General features: G+C 44.8%; 1 protein-coding gene across 1 annotated transcript in view; it reads right to left on the bottom strand.

Annotated features, from left to right (window-relative positions):
• LOC102567778 (macrophage mannose receptor 1) overlaps positions 1-23,783 on the bottom strand; it is a 96,127-nt gene that overhangs the window by 59,440 nt on the left and 12,904 nt on the right. Inside the window, exons 7-13 of the mRNA XM_059729057.1 lie at positions 22,536-22,709; positions 21,866-22,023; positions 21,344-21,457; positions 18,485-18,600; positions 13,318-13,466; positions 4,482-4,681; positions 4,048-4,175 (exon numbers count right to left, since the gene is read on the bottom strand). Coding sequence (XP_059585040.1) covers positions 4,048-4,175; positions 4,482-4,681; positions 13,318-13,466; positions 18,485-18,600; positions 21,344-21,457; positions 21,866-22,023; positions 22,536-22,709 — 1,039 coding nt within the window. The remainder of the gene's footprint in view (positions 1-4,047; positions 4,176-4,481; positions 4,682-13,317; positions 13,467-18,484; positions 18,601-21,343; positions 21,458-21,865; positions 22,024-22,535; positions 22,710-23,783) is intronic.

Here is a 23,783-nt window from a genome sequence, read left to right as displayed (position 1 = left end):
GGGTTATAGATTGTACAGAAAGGACAAGGTGGGGAAAAAAGGGGGAGGGGTTGCGCTCTATGTCAATGAGCAACATACGTCAACCCTCATCAAGACAGAATCCAGGATGAGGAAGTAGAAGGATTGTGGGTTAGGCTACATGGGGGGCAAGGAGAAAGGGATTTGGTGGTCTGCTACAGACCCCCACATCAAGGGGAAGAAATAGATGCGGGGCTCCTGAGGCAGCTCTCAGAGGCCATAAAAGCTAAAGAGGTGGTAGTCATGGGGGACCTAAACTGCCCAGACATCTGCTGGGAGACACAGAGAGCAAAGTACCACTGCTCACGCAGGTTTCTAACCTGTGTACAGGACCTCCACCTGACACAGGAGGTACATGGTCCCACTAGGGGGAATGCCATACTGGATCTGGTATTGGCAACGGGGGATGACATGGTAGGGGACCTACAGATTGGTAGCCATCTGGGGGACAGTGATCACCTAATAATAGAATTCACCATAAGACATCAAGTGGGTAAGGTAAGTAGTAGGGTGAAAGTGCTAGACTTTAGGAAAGCTGATTTAAATGAACTCCGGCGATTAGTCAAGGACGCACTGCAGAGTAGGAGTTTTGAAATGATGGGAGCCCAAGAAGGGTGGCTGTGCCTTAAGGAAACGATCCTTCGGGCACAAAGCGAGACAATCCCCGTGCGGGGTAAAAGAGGGAAAGGGGCCAGGAGGCTTCCCTGGCTGACCACAGAAATCCAGGGCAGCCTAAGGGCCAAAAGGGGAGCACACAAAGTGGAAACAAGGAGAGATCACCAAAGACGAATATACCTCCTCTGCTCGTGCTTGTAGGGAGGCAGTTAGACGGGCCAAAGCTACCATGGAGCTGAGGATGGCAACCCAAGTAAAAGACAACAAGAAATTGTTTTTTAGATATATAGGGAGTAAAAGGAAGGCCCAGGGAGGAATAGGACCCCTGCTAAATGGGCAGAAACAATTGGTGATGGACAGGGGGGACAAGGCTGAACTCCTCAATGAGTTCTTTGCCTCAGTGTTCCTAAGTGAGGGGCACGACAAGTCTCTCACTGGAATTGTAGAGAGGCAGCAGCAAGGCGCCAGACTACCATGCGTAGACCCTGAGATGGTGCAGAGTCACTTGGAAGAACTGGATGCCTTTAAGTCGGCAGGCCCGGATGAGCTCCATCCGAGGGTGCTGAAGGCAGTGGCTGACATCATTGCAGAGCCACTGGCAGGAATATTCGAATGCTCGTGGCACACAGGCCAAGTCCCGGAGGACTGAAAAAGGGCCAATGTGGTCCCCATTTTCAAGAAGGGGAGGAAGGAGGACCTGGGCAACTATAGGCCAGTCAGTCTCACCTCCATCCTTGGCAAAGTCTTTGAAAAAATTATCAAGGCTCACATATGCGAGAGCCCAGAAGGACAAATTATGCTGAGGGGAAACCAGCACGGGTTTGTAGCAGGCAGATTGTGCCTGACCAATCTAGTCTCTTTTTATGACCAGGTTACGAAACGCCTGGACACAGGAAGAGGGGTGGATGTCGTATACTTAGACTTCAGGAAGGCCTTCGATACGGTATCCCACCCCATACTGGTGAACAAGTTCAGAGGCTGTGACTTGGATGACTACACAGTCCGGTGGGTGGCGAATTGGCTGGAGGGTCGCACCCAGAGAGTCATGGTGGATGGGTCGGCTTCGACCTGGAAGGGTGTGGGCAGTGGGGTCCAGCAGGGCTCGGTCCTTGGACCGATACTCTTTAATGTCTTCATCAGTGACTTGGACGAGGGAGTCAAATGTATTCTGTCCAAGTTTGCAGATGACACAAAGCTATGGGGAGAAGTGGACACGCCGGAGGGCAGGGAACAGCTGCAAGCAGACCTGGACAGGTTGGACAAGTGGGCAGAAAACAACAGAATGCAGTTCAACAAGGAGAAATGCAAAGTGCTGCACCTAGGGAGGAAAAATGTCCAGCACACCTACAGCCTAGGAAATGACCTGCTGGGTGGCACGGAAGTGGAAAGGGATCTTGGAGTCCTAGTGGACTCTAAGATGAACATGAGTCGGCAGTGTGATGAAGCCATCAGAAAAGTCAATGGCACTTTATCGTGCATCAGCAGATGCATGATGAATAGGTGCAAGGAGGTGATACTTCCCCTCTATAGGGTGTTGGTCAGACTGCAGTTGGAGTACTGCGTGCAATTCTGGGCACCACAGTTCAAGAGGGATGTGGATAACCTGGAGAGGGTCCAGAGAAGGGCCACTCGTATGGTTAAGGGCCTGCAGACTAAGCCCTACGATGAGAGACTAGAGAAACTGGACCTTTTCAGCCTCCGCAAGAGAAGGTTGAGAGGCGATCTTGTGGCTGCCTATAAGTTCATCACGGGGGCACAGAAGGGAATTGGTGAGGTTTTATTCACCAAGGCGCCCCTGGGGGTTACAAGAAATAATGGCCACAAGCTAGCAGAGAGTAGATTTAGATTGGACATTAGGAGGAACTTCTTCACAGTTTGAGTGGCCAAGGTCTGGAACGGGCTCCCAAGGGAGGTGGTGCTCTCCCCTACCCTGGGGGTCTTGAAGAGGAGGTTAGATAAGCATCTAGCTGGGGTCATCTAGACCCAGCACTCTTTCCTGCTTATGCAGGGGGTCCGACTCGATGATCTATTGAGGTCCCTTCCGACCCTAACATCTATGAATTTATGAATCTATTTTGTTCTAGCTCAGTGGCAGGCAAAGTCTGGCACATGGGCCAGATTGGGTCCACGACAGACTCATTTCCCAGTAGCTTCTGCCCACATCACTGCAGCTGGTTTCTGTGGAGACCCCAGCAGTGGCAGTGCTGTGAAGCACAGGGCCAGGGTTTCCTTGGAGACTGGCCTGGGCACATGGCAGGGTAGGGAGCTGCTCCTTGGCTGAGGCTGAAATACTGCAGGCATAACAGCATGGTCCAGAACTGGGGCAGACTGGCCCAAGCTCCACTGCCGTCATGCCCTAGGTCAGGCCAACCATTTTGCCCACTTCTGCTTTAGCTGCTTCCTGCAGCCCTAGGTCCACTTAGTCCAGCCTTGTTATTTTGGTAGCAATGGCACAGCCGGGAATTAAGTTCTGCGATAGGGCTCTGAGCCCTCCTGTCTCCCTCTCTCATAGCGCATGATCTCTTGACCACAAGTGGTGCATCTTGCAGACACTTAAAGGTGCCTGAAATGGGAGTCTTACCTCCCCTGACAGTCACTTTTGGTCCTCCAAACAAACTGAAACAAAAATCCAAGCAACTGCTTTCAATCACAAATGACTGCCTTTCTGGGCATTCACAAACAAGTGCTCCCTGAACAGCAATCCATTATTCCTTCTGGTTCCTGTTCAAGGTAAAAGGAAAAAGCCACACAACTCCCCCCCCACCCCAACCCTTACTCACCAGGGGTCCCCTTTGCTTCCAGGCCCTCACTGCAGCTCACCAGGGAGATCCCACCCCTTTACCCATCAGGGCTAGACTGCCCCCTTCAGGCTACATATCCCCTGGGCCTCACCCCTCCTGGCCAGCCTGGCCTATTAGCTGGTCTGAGCACAGGGGCCGCTCCTTAGTTCCAGCCTACCAGCTATCTTTGCCCTGGCCACAAAAACTATTCTCTAAAAGGGCCCTCACTGGTTTTGCTGCCTTTGTAGCCCTCACGTAGTAACCGAGAGAGATTTCCCTATTACACTGTGAAAGCTCATGCTTCTTTGAACCAGTTTAGTCTTTAAGACGCGACCATGCCCTAAGCCCAGAACAGACATGTTGGCCCACTAATCTTTTATCTAAAGACTCTGATTCTGTCACAGAAAAAATAAATTTTTGGAGCTCTGAAACTACAGTTGAAAAATGATACCTCACCTTTCTGTTTAACTTGTAAAGATTTTTTAATTGGCATGATCCTTTTTCTTATGAATATGCCTATATAAATGAGTAGGTTTTTAAGCCAATATTTCAGCAAGGAACAAATAGCATCTCTGGTTATTTTTATACAGCATATTGATAAGCCAAAAAGGCCAATTATGATACATTTACTTACATGACTAAATGTTCTATCATATATTGTTCATCTCCACTGTTGATGGAAGCAAGATCTCCTCCTATCTCTCTACAATAATTTCGAGCCTCTAGCCATGATTTCTTTTGGTTTCTTTCTCGCATGAAAGGCTGATGATAAATTTTGTAACAGAATACTGTTATATTACATGCATTAAAAAATAAATCTCAGGTATGAAAACAATGCAAAACTTTGGCCGTTTTGAGAAATGAAATAGTCACTCATAGAAAAATAAGCATATTTTAGAGGAACTACAGAAAACATCAGATTTTCAATTGTTAAGTGACTGTTGAAGGGACTTGTAAATTGTCTATATACCAACTTCTTACATAGTTCGGGTTTCTCTGAAGTTTAAATTTTATAGCTGGCTCTATTATGTACCAAGTTTATGATTAGCTTAGATCTGTAATACTTACCTTGAAGCAGGAACTAATGCTGTAGTCTGAATCCCAGCCCATGGGGCATATCAAATTGGTCATAGTTTCTGGAATAGGATGAAGAGTCACTGCTTCAGCTAGTTGTTTGCAGAGAAATGTTGCCTTTTCTTCACAGTTTTGAACATCCCACAACCCAGCTGCAATTCCAGTTCTTATGGCAACACAGCCTCGCTTACTTCCTTTAAGATATGAAAATGATATTAAAATATAGTTATAAAAATTATGGAAGAACATACAATCTCTTTTTATTATTTCTTTAAAAAAAAGTAAACCTATATTAGTATTCAGAAGAAAATGGCTGTCCAAAAAAAAGAGTTTTGCTAATTGGGCCATTAAAACTGGAAAGGAGCTTTTCATTATCTTAGCTTCATCTTCTATGATTTAAATTGTAAATGGACAAGCAGTCATCTTGTTTAGCACTTTCTTGTGGTTTTGTAGTGTGAGATTCTGATGCTGTCTTGGGACTGTGGATTTTGGGTTACCACCCCAGGATCGCAAATTGCTCATATCTCCATGGAGCAGTTGGATGAGCAGAAAACATGCCACTTAATATGATCTGGAGATACTCCTTCCATGAAAAGTCCTAACTTTGGTACAATATGAGTGCACTTAGCACATGTTTTCATGTACAACATGACCCTAAGGAATGTAAAAGAAAAGCTTTAAAGGAGTTCACTTTTGATTAGTCATTCAACTGTACAATGTCATGGAGTGTGTCATTAGGAACAGGTTTTTGGTCTCAGCTAATTGGACAAAAAGAAAATAGTTTGGAATCACAAAATAGGGAATGGAAAACTTTCCTTGACTAGGGACAGACATTCGAAAAGCCAAAGCCTGAAATGATTCAATCTTTGAAATTTAGTCTAACCTGCCTAGACTGAGTCAGTTTGCAATTGCATGGAGATTCCCTCTGGACTGAAGAAATGCAGGCACATACCTGCAGTGGCTCAGGCTAGAAGCCGGGGGGCAATAGAGCAGCCCTCCCTTCCCTTTCAGAGTGCTGAGCTAAGTGGGGGTGGGCATGGCCGGGCCCCAGCAGGATGCTCTGATTAGGGAGAGGTTAAACCCACACCCTGGCCTGCATAGTTTCAGCCTTTTCCCCACTTGCTGTTCAAGGGGCGGGAGTGTTGCCAATCCCCAGCCCTCAGCTAGCACTCTGAGGCAAGAGGGGGGTGTGTGCAGTGCATGCATCTGTTGATGATACTTAGCTTTTCAATTTCCCTCTCTCTGCTTCTTCATACTGTCTGCAAACCTAAAGGTGAGGGAGCCAGCAGGGAGCTGATAACACAGTGTTTATCAGCCCATCAACAAAACAAAAGCCTCTCTCATTAGTTCAAGCTCTTCTTAAACAGCTTTTTCCAAGGATGGAATGGAGGGACGGTACCAGCAGACCTGTTGATTAGCTCCAAAAAGTCCTAAGTGGACACTGGTTTGTCTGCCTGTCCCAGTGAAATTGGAGACACACACACACACACACACGCCTTTCAGCATTAGCTAACACACTACATGCCTACAGTCTCTGGGGCTGGAGTCCATGCTGTGGGAGATGGGAGGGAGGGGGAATCCCTGCTTGAGCAGCGAGCAGCAGGGTTGGGCAAGGGGAAGCAAGACAGACCCTGTTGTGCCTGCAGTCTCTGCCAAGAGAGCAGAGGGGCAGCGCCAGCTCTGCTTTCTGGAACAGACAGCCTCACCCAGGGCTGCAAAGCATCTGGGATTCTGGGACACTCTGGTTTAACTTAAACCAGGAAGGGGTCTGAGACAGACTGTACCCGCCTCTGTTCGATTAGGAGCTCGCGCGCCGCCTTCGCCTGGGCTCGGGATCTTGCGCCCCCTAGCTTTGTTGGTACGCCCAGGGTTTACCCCGGCTGGTATTAAGGGGGACCCTAGAACTCGCCTGCCACGACTTTGATGACTCTCTCAGTGGGGGGTCTTCCCTTGGGGTATCCCCTGGTGCCGGAACGCCTCTTCGCAGGTACTCTCGGGGCTCAGTCCTCCCCTACACCCCGGCCATACGCCACCTCAGGTCTTCCTGTCCTGGCCTCTCACCCGTCCTGGTCTCGTCCTCTCTCAGCTTGGTCACCCTAGCCACTACCGGCTGTCTTCGGACCGGGTATGCCCCTCCCAGTTGGGGGGTGCTGCCCTGATCCCTCCTTCCTTGGGATGCAGACATCCTCTCTGCTTCCCCAATAGTCCCGGCCGCAGTTACCCGCTCCGTCAGCTTCGCAATACCGGCTACAGCTGGCCCCACTCTCGGGATAGCTGCTACGCCTACCGCTGCCTCGGGCGTCGGGTTCCCTGCTGGCTGCTGCCCCGCCTCTGGGGCTGACTTCTCCCCCCGTCTCCTCCCTTCTGGGTGCTCCGCTGCGCTGCTTGCAGCCTGCTCCGCCTCTACCCGGTGGCGTCCCGCACTCTGCGGGTGGCGGCTGATCCCCCGCTCACTGGGGCTCCGCGCTCCAGCTGTCTCCCTTCAGCCGCCCCGCTGCTTCGGCGGGGCCGCCTTTTGTTCCTCCCGGCCGGCGTGCCCCACCCCCGCCGCTCAGCTGCAGCCGGATAAATGCCCGGCTGATGACCCGCGCCGGCAGTGCCGGCGCATGGAGTTTCTTCGGGTCCTCCGGCCCTGCGGGAGGTAAGCAGACCCCTTGGCCGCCGCGGGGGTCTCCCAGTGCCCCCGCTCCCCTGGGACACAGACATTGCATAAATCGATTTGACCCGAATCAATTAAGCCTGATACTACATTCAACCAGGTTTATCTTAAACCAGTTTCAGCCATTTTGAAACTAGTTTATGTGCACTAAAATTATGTTTTGTTACAGGTTTAAACCAGTTTCTGATCTTTTAAACCAGTTTGTGTGTAATGTCTATCCTAAGCCCTTAAGTGCAACAGCAGCTAGGAAGAATGCAGCCTTCAGAGATGTCATGGTGAGTTAAAGGATCAAAAATCAGTGAAGAGTGGATGTAAAATACTACCATGTCAGAATGAGAGTGTTTACATTTACCTGGCACTGGCGTGAGCAGTAACCCATGGAACAGCACAGTGTAAGATGAGGTCCTTGGTGTCAAGGGCTAGGGACAGACATTACACATACACCCATTTAAGTGATCAGAAACTGGTTTAAACCTGTAACAGAACAGATGTTCAATGCACATAAACCAGTTTGAAAATGTCTGAAAACAGTTTGAGATGAACCTGGTTGAATGTAGTAAGTATCAGACTTAACTGATTTGGCTCAACCCAGTTTATGTAATGTCTGTCCAAGACCCCTTGCTGGTTTAAAATAAACCCAACTCACCCAGCATCCTGGCATACTCTCTGGGCTGGGTGGAACTCTCTGCTCCACAGCAGAGCTGGCCCCTCCCCTCTGCTCCCTGGCTGGAGCTCCGGCAGAGTCTGCAGGTACAGCAGGGCATGCCTGGCTTCCCCCTGGCCAACCTCCCCACTTTACTGCTTGCTAGACAAGCAGGGATCCCCTCCCTCCCTCCTATCTCCCCCAGCACAGACTCCAGCCCCATGGACCCTAGGCATGCGGTATGCTAGGTAATACTGAGAGGTGTCTCTGTATGTGAGTGTCTCTAATTTCAGGCAGACAGAACAGTGACCACTTAGGGCTGTTTTAAGCCAATCAACAGGTCAACTGGTTAGGCTGCTAAAGAAGAGTTTGAACTAATGGAGAGAGGCCATTGTTTTGCTGATGTGGTGATAAACACTGTTATCAGCCCCCTGCTGACTTGCTCGTCTGTCAGTTTACTGCAGATAGAAAAAAGAAGCAGGGAGGGAGATTGAAAAGCTCCATATCATCAACAGTTGCATGCATTGCACACCCCCTTGCCTCAGAGTGCTAACTGGAAGCTGAGGCCTGGCAACACTCTTGCCCCTTGAGCAGCGAGAAGGGAAAGGCTTTGGATACTGCAGGCAGACTTTGCTGATCAGAGAGTCCTGCTGGGGCCTGGCCATGCCCCCCTCCACTCAGCACTATGGAAGGAAGGAAGGGCTGCTCTAGTGCCCCCTGGCTTCTAGCCTGAGCCACTGCAGGCATGTGCCTGAATTTCCTCAATCCAGAGAGAATGTCTGTCCAGTTACAAACTGGTTCAGCCTAGCCAGGCTAGACTAACCTGCAAAGATTGAATCAATTCAGTCTCAGGCTTTTTGAACGTCTGTCCCTAGATTCATAGATTCATAGACATTCGGGCTGGAAGGGACCCCGGAGGATCACTGAGTCCAGCCCCCTGCCCCAGGGGCAGGAAGTCAGCAGGGATCATAGGATTCCAGCAAGATAAGCATCCAAATGTGTCTTGAAGGCATTCAAAGCGGGTGCCTGAACCACCTCCAGTGGCATTCTATTCCAAACCTTGGGGGCTTGGACAGTAAAGAAGTTCTTCCTTATGTCCAGCCTGAATTGGTCGTGGCAGAGTTTGTGACCATTCAATTTTGTCATCCCTTGGAGTGTTCTGGTGAACAGATGTTCCCCCAGATCCTGGTGAACGCCCCTGATAAACTTATAGGTGGCCACCAGATCACCCCTGAGCCTGCGCTTTTCCAGGCTGAAGAGTCGCATGGCTCTCAGAATCTCATCATGAGGTCTGATTTCCTGACCTCTGATCATGTGCGTGGCTCTCCTCTACATTCTCTCAAGCTTCTCCACATCGTTTTTGAGTTGTGGAGCCCAAAACTGGATGCAGTATTCCAACTGCAGCCTCACCAAGGCCGAGTACAATGGGAGAATGACATCCTGGGATTTGCTTGAGAAGCATCTATGGATGCAAGCCAGCGTTTTGCTCACTTGACTAGCCACAGCATCACATTGAAGGCTCATGTTCATCTTGTGGTCAATCATGACCCCCAAGTCCCTTTCATCTGTAGTGTTAACCAGCGTAGCACTGCCAAGCCTATAAGCATGCTGCAGGTTTTTCTTCCCAAGATGGAGAACCTTGCATTTTTTGGTGTTAAACACCATCAGGTTCTCATCCGCCCACTTCATGAGCATGTCAAAATCTGCCTGGATCACCCTACTGTCCTTAGGTATGGATGCTTTACCACAGAGTTTGGTGTCGTCAGCGAACTTGGCGAGACCACTTCTGACACCAATGTCAACATCATTGATGAAGATGTTAAAAAGTATAGGCCCTAGGACAGAGCCTTGAGGGACCCCGCACACCGGGGGACCCCACACACATTGATCACCACACACCATGACGATTGGCTACCATCAACTGCCACCCTCTGGGTCCTACCACGGAGTCAATTCCCCAGCCAGTGGATCATGGTGAGGTCAAGGCCACAGTTAGCCAGTTTTGCCAAGAGGTGATCATAGGATACCAGATCGAAGGTTTTTTTAAAGTCAAGATATATGACATAAATCTCTTCCCCCTTGTCCAAGTGCTAGGTCACCTGGTCATAAAAGGAAATGAGATTGGTCAAGAAAGACCTACCCGCAACAAACCCATGCTGGGTATCCCTCAGGATATTGCCATCAGCTAGCCTGTATAGGATGGCCTCTTTGATAATCTTTTCCAAGACCTTTCCCAGGATAGAGGTCAGGCTGATGGGCCTGTAGTTTTCCAGATCTACTTTCCTCCCTTTCTTGAAGATAGGCACCAGATTGGCCTTCTTCCAATCTTCAGGCACTTCACCAGAGCGCCAGGAGTTCTCAAAGATCCGTGGCAGGGGCTGAACTATGATGCTTGCCAGGTCCTTGAGTACCTTTGGGTGTAAACCGTCAGGGCTGGCTGACTTGAAGGTATCCAGCCTGTCAAGGTGTTCCTTCATGAGGTCAGCTTCGATGGAGGGTAAGGAATCTCCCTCACCTGGGCCCTCCCTGACCCACAGTGGGCAGGGGCATCCCATAGGACTGGTGAAAAACTAACACAAAGTACCCAATTAACAAATATGTTTTTTCATGGGCATCGGTTGTCAGTTCTTTCATGTGGTTTAGCAGAGGTCCAATGTTGCCCTTGCTTTTCCTCCAGCTCCCCACATATCTAAAAAAGGATTTTTTATTATCCTTGATATTTGTAGCTAGCTAGAGTTTCATTGCAGTCTTGGCTTTCTTGGTTTGCTCTTTGCAGGTCCGGACCAGTGCAAGGAGGTCTGGACCTCCTCCTTGGTGGTGGCTCCAGTCCTCCATCCTTTGTAGGTCTTTCGTTTAAGATGCAGGAGATCCGCTAGTTCTCTGGAGAGCCAAGGGAGCTGCTGTGCCCTTTTGCTGCCTTTCCTCCAAGAAGGGATAGACGTTGCTTGCAGATCCAGGATTGCTCCCTTGAGGAGCAACCACTCATTCTGAACTCCCCTCCCCTTTGGGTTGCGGCCCTTCAGGGCCTTACTGACAAGCCTCCTGAGCTTGTCAAAGTCAGCTTTCCTGACATTGAGGACTTCTGTATTACTGACTGACTTGCCAGCTTTATGGCAGATGGTGAAGGTGATCAGCTCGTGGTCACTGTAACCCAGCTTCCCTTTGATCATTAGGCCTCTAATTAGGTCATCCCCAGTTGCCAGTACCAGGTTGAGCAGTGCTTTACCTCTCATTGGCCCGTAGACTTCCTGCATCAGATAGAGGTCATCCACGCACGACAGAAAGCTTTGCAACAGCTTGGGTTTGGCTGGGTGTTCCTCCCACGAGATGTCTGGGAAGTTAAAGTATCCCACAACAACCATACACTGGGAGCATGTGGCCTCATCCCATTCCCTGGCAAACTCTTGGTCAAGGTCTTGACCCTGGGTCGGGGGTCTGTAGTAGACTCCCACCATAGTATCCCTTGTGCCATGTTCCCCATGGATTTTAACCCAGAGGGTCTCAAGTCATCCACTGTGGATGCCAATGTCAGATTGCAGGGACACATAGCTTTCTTTGACATAGAGAGCTACACAACCGCCCCTTTAGTCCACTCGATTCCTCCTGTACAGGGTATAGCCATCTAGCCCAGGGGTTTGTGGTACATGTTCATAAGAGACAACAAAACATTTCAGGATTCTGATTCTAATTTTTGCCATTTGTCATTTGGGTCTAACATCAAGTCATTTGGGTCTAACATCAAGCTAAACTAATTTGCATAGCAATTCATTCCTACCACTCCAACAGAAAATCCACAACTAACAAACCCTCTGTGGTGGATTTGGAGCTGTTGGCCTAGGTGTTTGGATGCTTATTGTTTGAACACACTGCGTGAACTCACTAAAGGGCTGTCTGGGAAAAGAGGCAGGAAGGAACACTATGGCTTAAAATAACCTTAACAGAACCTCCACTCAGGAAACTTAAAGGTTTTAAAGTGCAATGTCCAAAATATTAACATTGATGATTTTGCCTCCTTTCTGTCCAACTTAAAAAGCATTTGCATTGAGAAGGTTCAAAGCACAGGAACCAAAAAAGAAAAAAAGAACCATACCAAGGTTAAAAAAGGATACACTTTTAAAGCAGTAATTGTTCGGGGGAAACAGACTAGGGTATAGGGGCATTTGTACATGCCACGGGGGTTTACTTTGCTTTAATTCACCCTAAATTGAAGCAGTGGGTCTTTAAAAACATGCTTTTTAAAAAACATGTTTTTAAAGACCCACTGCTTCAATTTAGGGCAAAGTAAATCCCCATGGCGTGTACACAAGGGTCGGGCCCAATCCTTACCTGCACCTGCCTCTCCAGTGGCAGGGAGGGGTGGGTGAGCTGCTGGCAGGCCGAGTGGTCCCTGAGCTGCGGGGGCAAGGCTGGTGCTTCCCTTCACAATGGCAGCAGTGCCCCCCAGGTGGCACCTGCCTGCAAGCATCTGGCTTGAGTGGCCCCGGGGGGCACTACAGCTGCAGACAAAAGCACTGGGTCCCCGTGCAGTTCAGGCAGGCAGGCTCCGGGGAGAAAAAAAAAAAAAAAGATCAGGCTCACTGCTTTTTTTTCTTTTTCCTTCAGTGGAACCTGCCTGCACAGGCTGCCTGTGCACAGCCCCTGAGCTGCACAGGGCCCAGTGCTTCCCTCCACAGCAAACTAAACCACCTCAGAGATGTTTTATTTTGCTGCATTCCAAAGTCATCTAACGCACCCCGAAGTCATTTAATGTGCATTACACCGCTGACATATGCAAACAGTTGCACCATTAAAGTGATGCAAAAGGGCATTAAGCTGCTTTAAAGGCCACTTTTGTGGCATGTACAAATGGTCTAAGACTCCATTGGAGGTGTTAGAAAAAGTTATCCCTGTCTAGCTTACCAATGGTAAAATTTTAGGAAAGACTTACATACATGAAGTTTGTATAGTGGTTGTTTATAAATGCCTTGTCCTTATGTCTAATATACAGTTACTTGATTTTGTCAGAACCTGGGCCTGGGCATCTTCTGGAAGTGTTGTAAGGCCTTTTTATTCAAGAAGGTCTTCAGAAGATAGGGTTAACTTTGAAGGCACTCTCTGAGAGGCTCAACATATTATATTATTCTAATGTGTTTATTCTTTTCTATTTATTTGACCTTTATTGTAGGTCACCCTGAGCCTCTGTTGGGGAGGGTGGAATATAAAGCTAACAAATCTACTATAAAAATAAATTATGAGGGGATACGACTGGTCAGAGACTGAAGAAGGGGAGAGCCACATGTGCCCAGACTGAGCTGGACTTCTTTAGGTAATAATGGTTGATATGCACTGTACTCCATACCCTAGTCTGAGTAAAACAGGCAAAGGCACACAGCCTGACACTGAGAGATAGAGATCACAAAGGAGATGGAGGTATTATCCTCTACAGAAGTTTTTGAGAATTGCTAATGACTGCAGTCACATTGGAATTTCAAAAGTAAGCTTTTTAAACACAGACTCAAGATACAGAAACTTCACATAATAAAGTGTACCAGGCATTGCTGAATTCCAGTGAGTAAACAGAACAGCTTCACCACTGGTCCATTTGAATGTCCCTTGTTTTTCCATATCTGAAAGACCAATCCAAAAATAATTTTCAGGCCTCAAACCAACAAGACTAGTCAGGTAGGCCTGTTCATACCTGGTAAGAAAAGAAAGAGCAAAATGAGGTAAATTCTGGTTTTCTCATGGTTTCTTATTACCAAAAATGATAGTGAATTTAAAAGTTGATCAACGTTTCTCAGTAAATTTCTCTTTCCTGTAACACCTTTTTTTTCCTTTCTCTCTCCTCAGCTTTCCTAAATCTTCAGTGTCCTTAAGCTCTTTTGTCCCTCTTTCACTCCCCTCATTCTCCCATGCCCTGTCTTTCATCTATACTTCATCAAGTAATAAAATCACAGAAACATGGAGAAATAGTGATGGAAGAGACCTTGAGATGTTATCTAGTCCAACCTCCTGCCTGAGGCAGGAGCAGCCCTATCCAAACCATCCCATAAAATCCACTGTCAAACTTCTTAGCAAAACTACACAGTCAATGCTGACATAAAACCCAAGAAACACCCTAACCCAGGGATAAAGCAGGGGGATTATGGCAGCCAATGTTCTGTTGATGCAAATGCTGTTAATATACACCTGAGAGATCCCAGGAAGAGGGCCATGTCCCCACTACAGAGGAAGACAAAAACCTTCACAGTCTGTATCAATCTGACCATGGGGGAAAATTCTTTCCTGATTCCAAATATAGTAATCAGTCCAACACTAAGTGGAGGGGCAAGACCCTCTAACCAGGAATAACCGAGATTTGACCCCAGTCAAAATCCCCAGCCTTGGCTACATCCAACACCCAGTGCCTCTGAGGAAGACTTAAAAAAACGTGACACACGTAGCAGTGCCTCTTGCACAAGATAAACACGCTACTTTCTTCATATGAATTGCCTTACAAGTCCTTTATCATCTTTTTCACCTGCCTTTGGACCCTCTCCAAATTCTCGGTGTCCTTTTTAAAATGTGGACTCTAAAACTGCACACAATACTCTAGATGAGGTCTAACTAGTGCCAGGTATAGAAGCACTAGCACCTCCTGTGTCTTCCACCTAAAGCTTCTATTGATGCATCCCAAGACTGTGTTTGCCTTTTGTGCAGCTGCATCACACTGCAGATTCATACTGAGTCCATGTTCTATCAAGACTCCCAGATTCTTCTCCATGTTGCTGCCATCCCAATTATTCTTCCCAATGTGCAGCACTTTGCATTTGTCAGAAATGAACTTCATCCTATTAGCTCCAGCCCAGCTTTCCAATCTGTCAAGATCCTTCTGAATTGTACTCACAATCCTTCCCAGTTTCATGTCATCTGCAAACTTTCTCAAGGAGCTTCCTATGACTGTATCCAAATAATTAATAAATGTATTGAACAGCACAGGACCTAGGACAGAGACCTGTGGGACTCCATTCAAAACCTAAGGCCATTCAGATATGGATCCATTTAATTGTGGTTATTGAGCCAAGTGTCTATGTACCTTATTGCAGTTTGTCTGTCCCACATTTCTCCAATTTGTGAGAAGGTCATGTAGGACTTTATCAAAAACCTTGCTGAAGTCCAGATGCACTATAGTCACAGTATTTTCTTCATCTACCCAAGTAGTTACTCTGTCACAGAAGGAGACCAAGTTTGTTGGGCATGATTTATTTTAAGTAAAATCCATGCTGGCTGCTTGTGATCAGTCTTTCTTCTGCCAGATGCTGGCAAATGGTCTTCCCTAGGATGTGCTCCAATAACTTCCCAGATATTGAGGTGAGGCTAACCAGTCTGTAGTTTCCTGGGTCCTCCTTTTCACCTTATTTAAAGAAGGTCATTATATTGGTGCTTTTCTAGTCCTGTGGTACATCATCCACTTCCCATGCCTTTATGAATATCATTGCCAAGGGCTCTGAGATCTTATCTACCAGTTCTTTCAGTACCCTGGGATGAAGTTCATCAGGACCTGCTAACTTAAATTTATTCAGACCCGTCAAGTTTTCTGTCTCTTGCTATTTGTCCCATTTCTTATCCAAATAATTTTTACTAGGTGCTGGGCTGCAGGTTATTTTTTTGGGAAGACTGAGGCAAGGTGCTGTTGAGTAGCTCCATTTCCTTTGCATCCATTAAGCATTCCTCCTAGCTATTTAACAGTGGACCCACAGCTTTCTGTTTTTTCTAACCAACATACTTATAGAATCGCTTCTTTTGTCTTACCCTCCCTCACCAGCTACAGCTCATTCTTTATCTTTGCCTTCCTGAGTTTGTCCCTGCAGTTTCTTACTATTTCCTGATACACTTCCTTGGTGACTTGCCCATTCTTCCATTGTCTGTATGCTTTCCTTTTGCATTTGAGGCATCCTAGAAGTTCCTTGTACAGCCTACATTGGTCTCTTGACATTCTTCCTGTGCTTCCATAGTGTCAGAACAGTTTCCTTTTGGGTTTCCTGTGTTGTGCCCTTTAGAAGATTCCAGCTTTCCTGGATACCTTTATCCTTCAATCTGTTTTCCCATGGCATTATACTTATTAAATTCTTAATTCAGGTGAAATCTGCCTTTTTGAAATCTAGCATCCTGGTTTTGCTGACCTCATGTTTTCCTTTTTTCAGGATTTAGAAAGGTATCATACGATCATTTCCTCCCAAGTTGCCCATCACCTCACATCCTCCACTGATTCTTTTTTATTAGTCAGAACAAGATCCAAGATAGGTGATCCCTAATTGTATCCTCCACCTTCTGGACTACAAAGTTGTCCTCCTCACAGGGTAGGAACTGGCTCAACATTTTATGTTTGGCTGTATTGTTTTTCCAGCAGATACCCAGAAAATTGAACTTTTCCATCAGTATCATCTCATAGCTTTTGGATAATTTTGTCACCTCCTTGAAGAGTGCCTTATCCACCTCTTCTTCCTGACTTGGCAGCTTATAATAAGTCCTCACCGTTATATCACTGCTGCATCTTTAACTAAAGCCAAATGCATTCTGCACTGCGATCTTTTTCCTCCTGAAGCAGGGAACAAATGTACGTATTTTTGACATACAAGGCAACACCACGACCTTTTCCACCCACCTTATCCCACTTTATATTTCTAAAACAAAGTATAACCTTCAATGTCAACATCCCAGTCATAAAAGCTGTCCCACCAGGTCTCCATGATACAATCAGATCATAGTTCTTTTCACAGACTGCAGCTTCCAGCTCATCTTGTGTATTTTCCTTACTTATTCTCCTTGCATTTATATATATACATCAGACATTAGGGCTGGGTGAAGCTTCAGGTGCTGATTCAATTTGGAGGAGATTTGGCCTGATTTTGGAAGTGATTCGGGCAATCCCTGCTGCCCCTCACTGCCACACACTGCATGGGGGGGGGGCTCTATCATGAGCCCCCTGACTCCCGCCTGCTCTCCCAGCCCCCCCTCAATGGCTGCCCCACCCAGCTCAGCTCCTGGCTCTTTAAAAAAAAAAGAAAAAAGCCCCCACTCACCAGCTGCTGCAGTGGCCTTGTGGAAGAGCCCCCTCATGCAGCACAGGGCAGTGGGGGGCAGTGGGGATGCCCCCCCACCTGGCAGAAACCAGTGAGTGTGGGCTAGTTTGTTTGTTTTTTAAAGAGCCAGGAGCTGGAGCTGGGTGGGGCAGCCATTGACAGGGGTGGGAGAGTGGGTGAGGGATGGGGCCTGTTCAATTCAGAGATTAGGATGATTTGGCAGCAGCCGAATCTTCGAATCAGATTCAGCTGAATCAATTAGGGACAGTGATTCAAATCAACAAATTGAATCACTGTCCCCTGAATCGGCCAAATCCAAACCTGAAGTGAATACTAGCCACTTTGCATGGGCCTATCAGACATATTATATACTTCAATCTACTGGTTTCTATTTTGCACCATTTGTTGCTGTCCTGTGGCTCTCCAGACCTTTCTCAGAGTTGAGCTGCTTCTTCAGGTCCTTTCCCCTCTGGATGATTTGATCTGTCACCAGAGGAGGGTTTTTAACACCCTGCTTGGAACCTATTTTAAAGCACACCCCATTAGGTTGGCCAGATGATTCCCAAAGATACTCTTTCCCATTCTGTTCAGATGGATCCCATCTCTTGACAGCAGCCCTCCTCCCAAGAACATCTGCCCATTGCTGAATAATCCAAAGCCTTCCTGTAAACACCACTGTCTCAACTAGGAATTTACTGCCAGGATGCAATGGTTGTTGCCTGGGTCAACTGTCTTGCACAGGGAGGGTTGATGAGAACACCTCTTGTGCTCCAAGCTTCTTATCTCTCCTGCCAAGAGCCTCACAGTCACCTCTGATCAGTTCAGTATCACTCATGGAAGTAACAGTGGTGCATACATGGAAAGGGTAGAAGGAAAGGGTAGTGGTCTGAGGGATAAGCTTTGCGAATTTGGCATTTCAAGGACCCCAAATCTGGCTGACAAGTTGGTGCCTCTCTCCTTCAAAGAAGGGAGTCACCACCTTCCTTCCTTTTTGGTTCCTTCCTCCAATCTTCTTTCTCATCCAGTAAAAGAAGTCTGTTGTAGGTTCTTCATTTTCTTCTAGGCTTCATTCTGGCTTTTGTGCTGAAGTGTTTTCTTGTTTTGCTTACCTTACTATGTTCTTCACTATCATTTCTTAACACATGTAATGCCACTTAAGAAAGAGAAAACTTCTATACTCCTGCTGCTGAACTTCTATCAGCTTCTAGCATCCTCATGCTAAATGTACTCTAGAAGCTTGTTTTTTCATTGAACTAGATAACTACTCAGAACTAGCAAGAATAGGTGTTACTGTACTGAAGAAATTGTTTTTATGAACCAGAGGTCATATTTAGGTAAAGCAAAAGAGCAATTTTCCAAATACAATTTTTTTTTTCCTGCTTGAATGCAATTTTTTAAAAGCACAGCAACACATGTTTTAAGTTTCTTGCACCTTGAAGAATTGGCAAACATAGTCACAAGATTGGCAAGAGTGGCAAGATGTAATATTTAGTTTTAAAAACAGGTTATGTTTTCTACGTTATTTCCTATTAAACAGAATATTTTTGGATTTGGTTCAGGCCATTTTTACCTGATTTTTTTAAAGTTCACAAGTATTTTAGAAAAATCTAAGATTATTCCATTAACAGCACAATTTTAAAAATATTTTTCATACCGATCTTGTATAGTTGTTAAGTGACTATTGCTCCTTTCACAGGTTTTCTTTGCCTCCCAAAATGTTACAGTTATATATCCAATTAAATAACAGTAAAATCCATGCATTTTCCAACCCTGTCAACAGAAACACACATAATTTAATACAAGACTGACATGGGCTTCACTCTACTTACATACAATATTGAAATGCAAAACCAAACAGTACAGCATAATACAATATGATGTGACACAACACAAAAACAATACACAATAAACAGGGACAAACCTATGGAACAAAGTGATCATAAATTTATAAATACTTGATAAATATTTATTTCTTAAAATTACATAACGTTTCAGAAGAGAAAATATATCCAGCAAAAGAAACAAATTAATGAAGCAAAATGTTTCCTTGATCAAAGTAGAAAATGGGAGTATGTATTTTTTGTAAAACATGACTCAAATATTCTGAACTATCTGATGTTGAAAGACCAATTCCTCAAAATGAATGGGAATATCTGATCAGGGTTTTCTCTGACTCCGACTCAGAGTGAGAAGATGTCTGGTTGAATAGTAGCATCTGATGAATTAGGTTTCTATGTTGCCTATGAAAGAACATGCCTCTCTGAACTACTTAGTTTCTAGAAGTTCAAACAAGTATTTATAGGTTTTGGGTACAGGCAGCCTGAGGTGGGGGAGGAGCTGGTGGGTTCAAAGAGGATGGTGGCAGGTCTATAGTGGAGGTTCCTCATCAGGGGAAAGGTAGTCAGGGCACTAAGAAGACCCTGTGGGGGAGGAACAGCACAGACCTGGGGCTGTGATGAGCGGCTGAGTTTTCCCAGCCCTGGGACTGTGCTGTGAACATGTACAGGCATTTGTTAGGCCATTTTAGGTTACTCCATTTTAGATCTGGTGAAACCAAGTTCACTTCTGAGGTGAACTAACTTTAGATCAGGTATGTCATTTTTATGCTGGCCTCAGCCCTGTGAATGCCAGTACACCTGCGCATGTAGGGCATCTACACACATGCTCCAGAGTGAAGGGGGGAGGGGGTTGCTTTAATTAGAGAGGCTCTCAGAGCCACTTTAATTAAAGTGCCCACAGCATAACGCATACTCAGTGTCCCACACTTCAAAATGGTGGCCAGAGCACTTTAACTAAAGCTCATTTTGAAACACGGGGACACTCTATACATGTGATGAAGAGGCTGCTGGAGCACGCGAATTAGCACGCTCTAACAGATTTGCAGCAGACTCAGTTGAGTCTGCTCTGACACATGCTAATTAGCATGCATCAGAATAAAGGTCCATCACAAGCATAGGTGCCTTTGGACTGACCTAATCTTGGTTAGGTCAATCTAAAAATAATACTTGTACATACCATAAGATGCTCAACCTTCTGTCTGGCTGAATACGAATCACTAGAAGGTTGAACATTTTTTCACAAAATTTTTCAGATGAAAAATTCATTTTACCCAAAAGTGTAGTTTTATCCCTCCAAGCAAAAGAATGAAATATCCTTTTGTTTATCCCAGTTTCCTTTTTTTCATCTTCCACACTACATATTTTCAAAACTTCTGTTATTTTGGAAAAGTTACTGAGTGGAAAAAGGAAAAACGGGAAAAAAAAGGAAAAGTGAAAAGAATACTAGTCAAGTTGTCATTTATTTTATTGCATATAGTGGTAAAAAAAGAATAATAAAGGTTTTAAAATCAATTTTAAAATGTTTTGCGGATTTTAGAAAGTGAAAAAGTGAAGACTCCTGTTGCAATCATACTGAAAATTTTGATTTGAATCAAAATTAATTATCAATTAATCTGCAAATGAAAAAAAAAAACTACTTTCATTTTGAAATTTTCCTGTGAAAACATTTTGTACAGAAAATAGCAAGTGATTATTTGCTGCCAGAAAAAGTGGGGGTAGGGGCGGGGTTCAAACAGCTTTACTAGTCTCAGAGATTTGCACTGCCTTTCATGTCTTTCTTCTTCTAAATATTATTCTATTGGACTGCAACATTGTTTTCTTTTTATTATTGTGACTGCTAGGAGATCAGGAGAATATGCTGTTGTTGAAGGGGACTGCAAACAACACTATTCTGGTGTGAAACTCAGCAGTGGGAGAAAGATGTGCAACAAAGTCACTATGAAGCTAATGCAGGTTAATACTATATGTGGCATGCTAGACTGCCACATAGGTAGGTTTACTTGCACCTATATGCACAAACCTGTGGAGCTGGCTTTGCTGTACTCTGCAATAATGATGGGAAAATATTTGTGGTCAATACCCTCCTGGGGTAGTACTCTCACAGACATACAATTTCCTACTCTACTAAGGAGCTACCCTATATTACACCTGGCTGGAGGCTAAGCCTTTGTAAAACATCTGTTGCCTTCCAGCCAGAGGGCTCTGGACCACAGCAGTTAATTTTATTAAATAAAGTTGGGAGGAGGAGTGAAGACCATAAGTGCAATTTTATCCCACCCCGTTTATGTCCCTGCTTGTTGCATCTATGCTTGTAACACTCACATCTGAAATCATGTTTTTTTGAGGACTTGACCAGGATAGGATAGGGTTCTAAATCCACTTACACACATAACATGGAATAAACATGATGCATTCTGCCCAAAGCTACAAAAATTTTTTCTGTTGTATCCAAATGGAGCACTAAGAGCAAATGGGGCTAATATAACTAGACTAAAAAGGGGATTCAAATAAGATTTAACTTAAATAAAGCAATACTTTTCAAGATAGAAAATGATTAACAAAAAAACCAAAAAAATTCCTAGGTAAAAATACCATAATAGCTGGCTATTTTCAAAGTTTCTTTGAAGACAATGAACTATTTTCACCAATCTACTCAGATTTTATTTTGTCCTTACTTTTGGGCAGGAAGGATCGGTGTTCTGTATTGTTCCTGGAGCTCCTTGCAATGGATTTCTTTTACAAATGTAGCCTAATTCTTTGTCACAAGTTTCATGTGCCCAGTATCCATCCTGAACTCAGTTTGGGAAGAAAGTCAGGAAATGTTAATTAAGGGATTCAAAGAATTCAAAATTCTTTACAAAGCTACTGATATTTTTTCCCTAATATTGCTTTAAAAGGTGAAACAGGATCCTTATTTTTTATCCCTGAAACTGTGTCACAAATCTGTTTTAAAAGCTTGTCAACAAAAGGTGGTGAAGTACCTGAAGTAGACTGGAGTGTGGAAACCAGAATATTAAGGGTTGCATGACTTATATAATAAAATTACTTGAACATTTGTACAGTTCTCTAAGGTTTTAACCCATGTACTTTTTGTCCATATCACTGTACAGTTCTTAAACAAGTTCTTAAGCCAATTCAGAATAAAAACCAAAAAGAAAACACAGTATTACTGCATAGGTATAATGTCATTACATTACCTGTCCTTTCATAGCAACACAGTCTTCTTCCCCATTGTTTGCATGGGTTGTTTCCTCCTGCAGCCACGTGGTGTATGTCACTGGAGTCCTATCACTCCACTCAAAATACATTCGAATCCTGAGGTCATTGAAACCAATCCACAGTTTATCAGAAGGCTCTAGAACACAAATTCAATTCTGTTTTTTTCTGTAACATAGCAATCTAGGAGTGCAGGATTTCAGGAGGTCTGTATTTTATAAATCCATACAAGGTAAATTGACAATGATGACTTCTTAAATGTCTCATCTACGTCCCCTTCATTACTCAAGAGTGGAATTATGACATACCATCAGGAAATTAAATCGTTTTGGTTTCTCAGGAGTGTTAAATTCTGTTTTTGTGACCCTGCAATTATCAGATGCCTGAAGGTTAAATAAGCAAGTCTAAATATTGCACTTACTGGATCTTGGACACCTCCAAGACATAGCTTGAAAATTAATAACAGTCATTCTGCAAATTTTATACATATATTTACATACACATTACATTTTAAATTATATTACACATATTTTTACCTCTGTGTTGCTTATAAAAACATATTAAAAATGTAAACTTCAAGAAGCCCTAAAAAAGTATAGGTTTTATAATGACCCAAGTATGCAAATTGCTATCTGCTGTAGAAATACTCACGAAACCCAAGCTGGTACACAATGAAATTATGCTCTTCAGTGTTATGGATACTCGCCAGACTGCTGTCTTCTTTTTCACAGGCAGTCAAAGCTTCTTTCCATACTTTGGGTTCCCTATGAATCATATAACAGTGACCTCCATATGACCTCCATCCATTTGGGCAATTAATAGGTTCTAAAAATGATTCAGAATAATTCTAGTTAGAGCCTGAAATAGGTGCAGTTATACTTAATTATCTAAATGAAAAAATAGGGTGAATACAATGGTGGCATTTTCTCTCAATTTTTATATATATAGAAGAATATTGGATTTATTTGATACTTGTGATAAGGGTGCCTACTCATAGCCTGTCACTATACTGGCCCGCCACTTCGTCTAGGGCAGTCTGTCCTGCCTTGTCTGCCATGACTTGTTGAGATCAACCTAATGTAATGAGCAGGAGGCTTCCCATTTTAATACCAAGGTTTATACACAGCTCCAGCCTTCCCTTACCATGTCCCATACCTCACTGATGGCATCCATAGGGCACAGTGCCTTACCATGACCCATGCTCCAGGGTCTCACTGGGACTCTCACTCCCCCATGGAGCTCGCTATCACTATGCTGCCACACTGTGCACAAAACTACCCACTATGATGTCTGCTCTGGCCCTTAAAGTGACAGGTACCCAAGGATGCTCTGTCACAATACTACACAGAGACTTTTGTAGAGCTGATATAAATGCATTCAAGCCACATAAAAAAGGGACCGGAATAGTGGTAACTGGCAATATCAACATTATAAGATGTCCAAATTTGGTCAGAGTCATCTTTTTAAAATTCCAGATATAATGAAATGCATTGCACTTAATTACCCTTTTTGAATAATTTGAGAATTATTGCAGCACTAGAAATTGTCTCTCTTAATATGGTTCTACTTTATGAGTTCTCATTAAGCAGCTTCTCAGAGACAGTGGCCATCTACATGAGCCGTGACAGTGATATCTACATGAGCCATGACAGTGGTATCTACATGAGCAATGGACTGTGCAGTGGTTACTGCATAGTCATTTAGTACTTGCATAACCAGTACTAAATGTCTGCACAGTAACCAGCATTCCTGTTACAGAACCATCCCTTCCTGGTTTTTTTCTGAGGCTACTGTGCAAAAGCAAGGAGCTACTGTGCAGTAGCTCATTGCTACTGCACAGTAGAGTCTCATGTAGATGTGCCCAGGATAGCATTTTTATTTCCAGTATATCTCACCAAG

Source organism: Alligator mississippiensis, chromosome 5, assembly GCF_030867095.1.
Source record: "Alligator mississippiensis isolate rAllMis1 chromosome 5, rAllMis1, whole genome shotgun sequence".
NCBI lineage: Eukaryota > Metazoa > Chordata > Crocodylia > Alligatoridae > Alligator > Alligator mississippiensis.
Note: the sequence above shows the minus strand (reverse complement) of the source record. Positions and strands in the feature narration are given on the sequence as shown.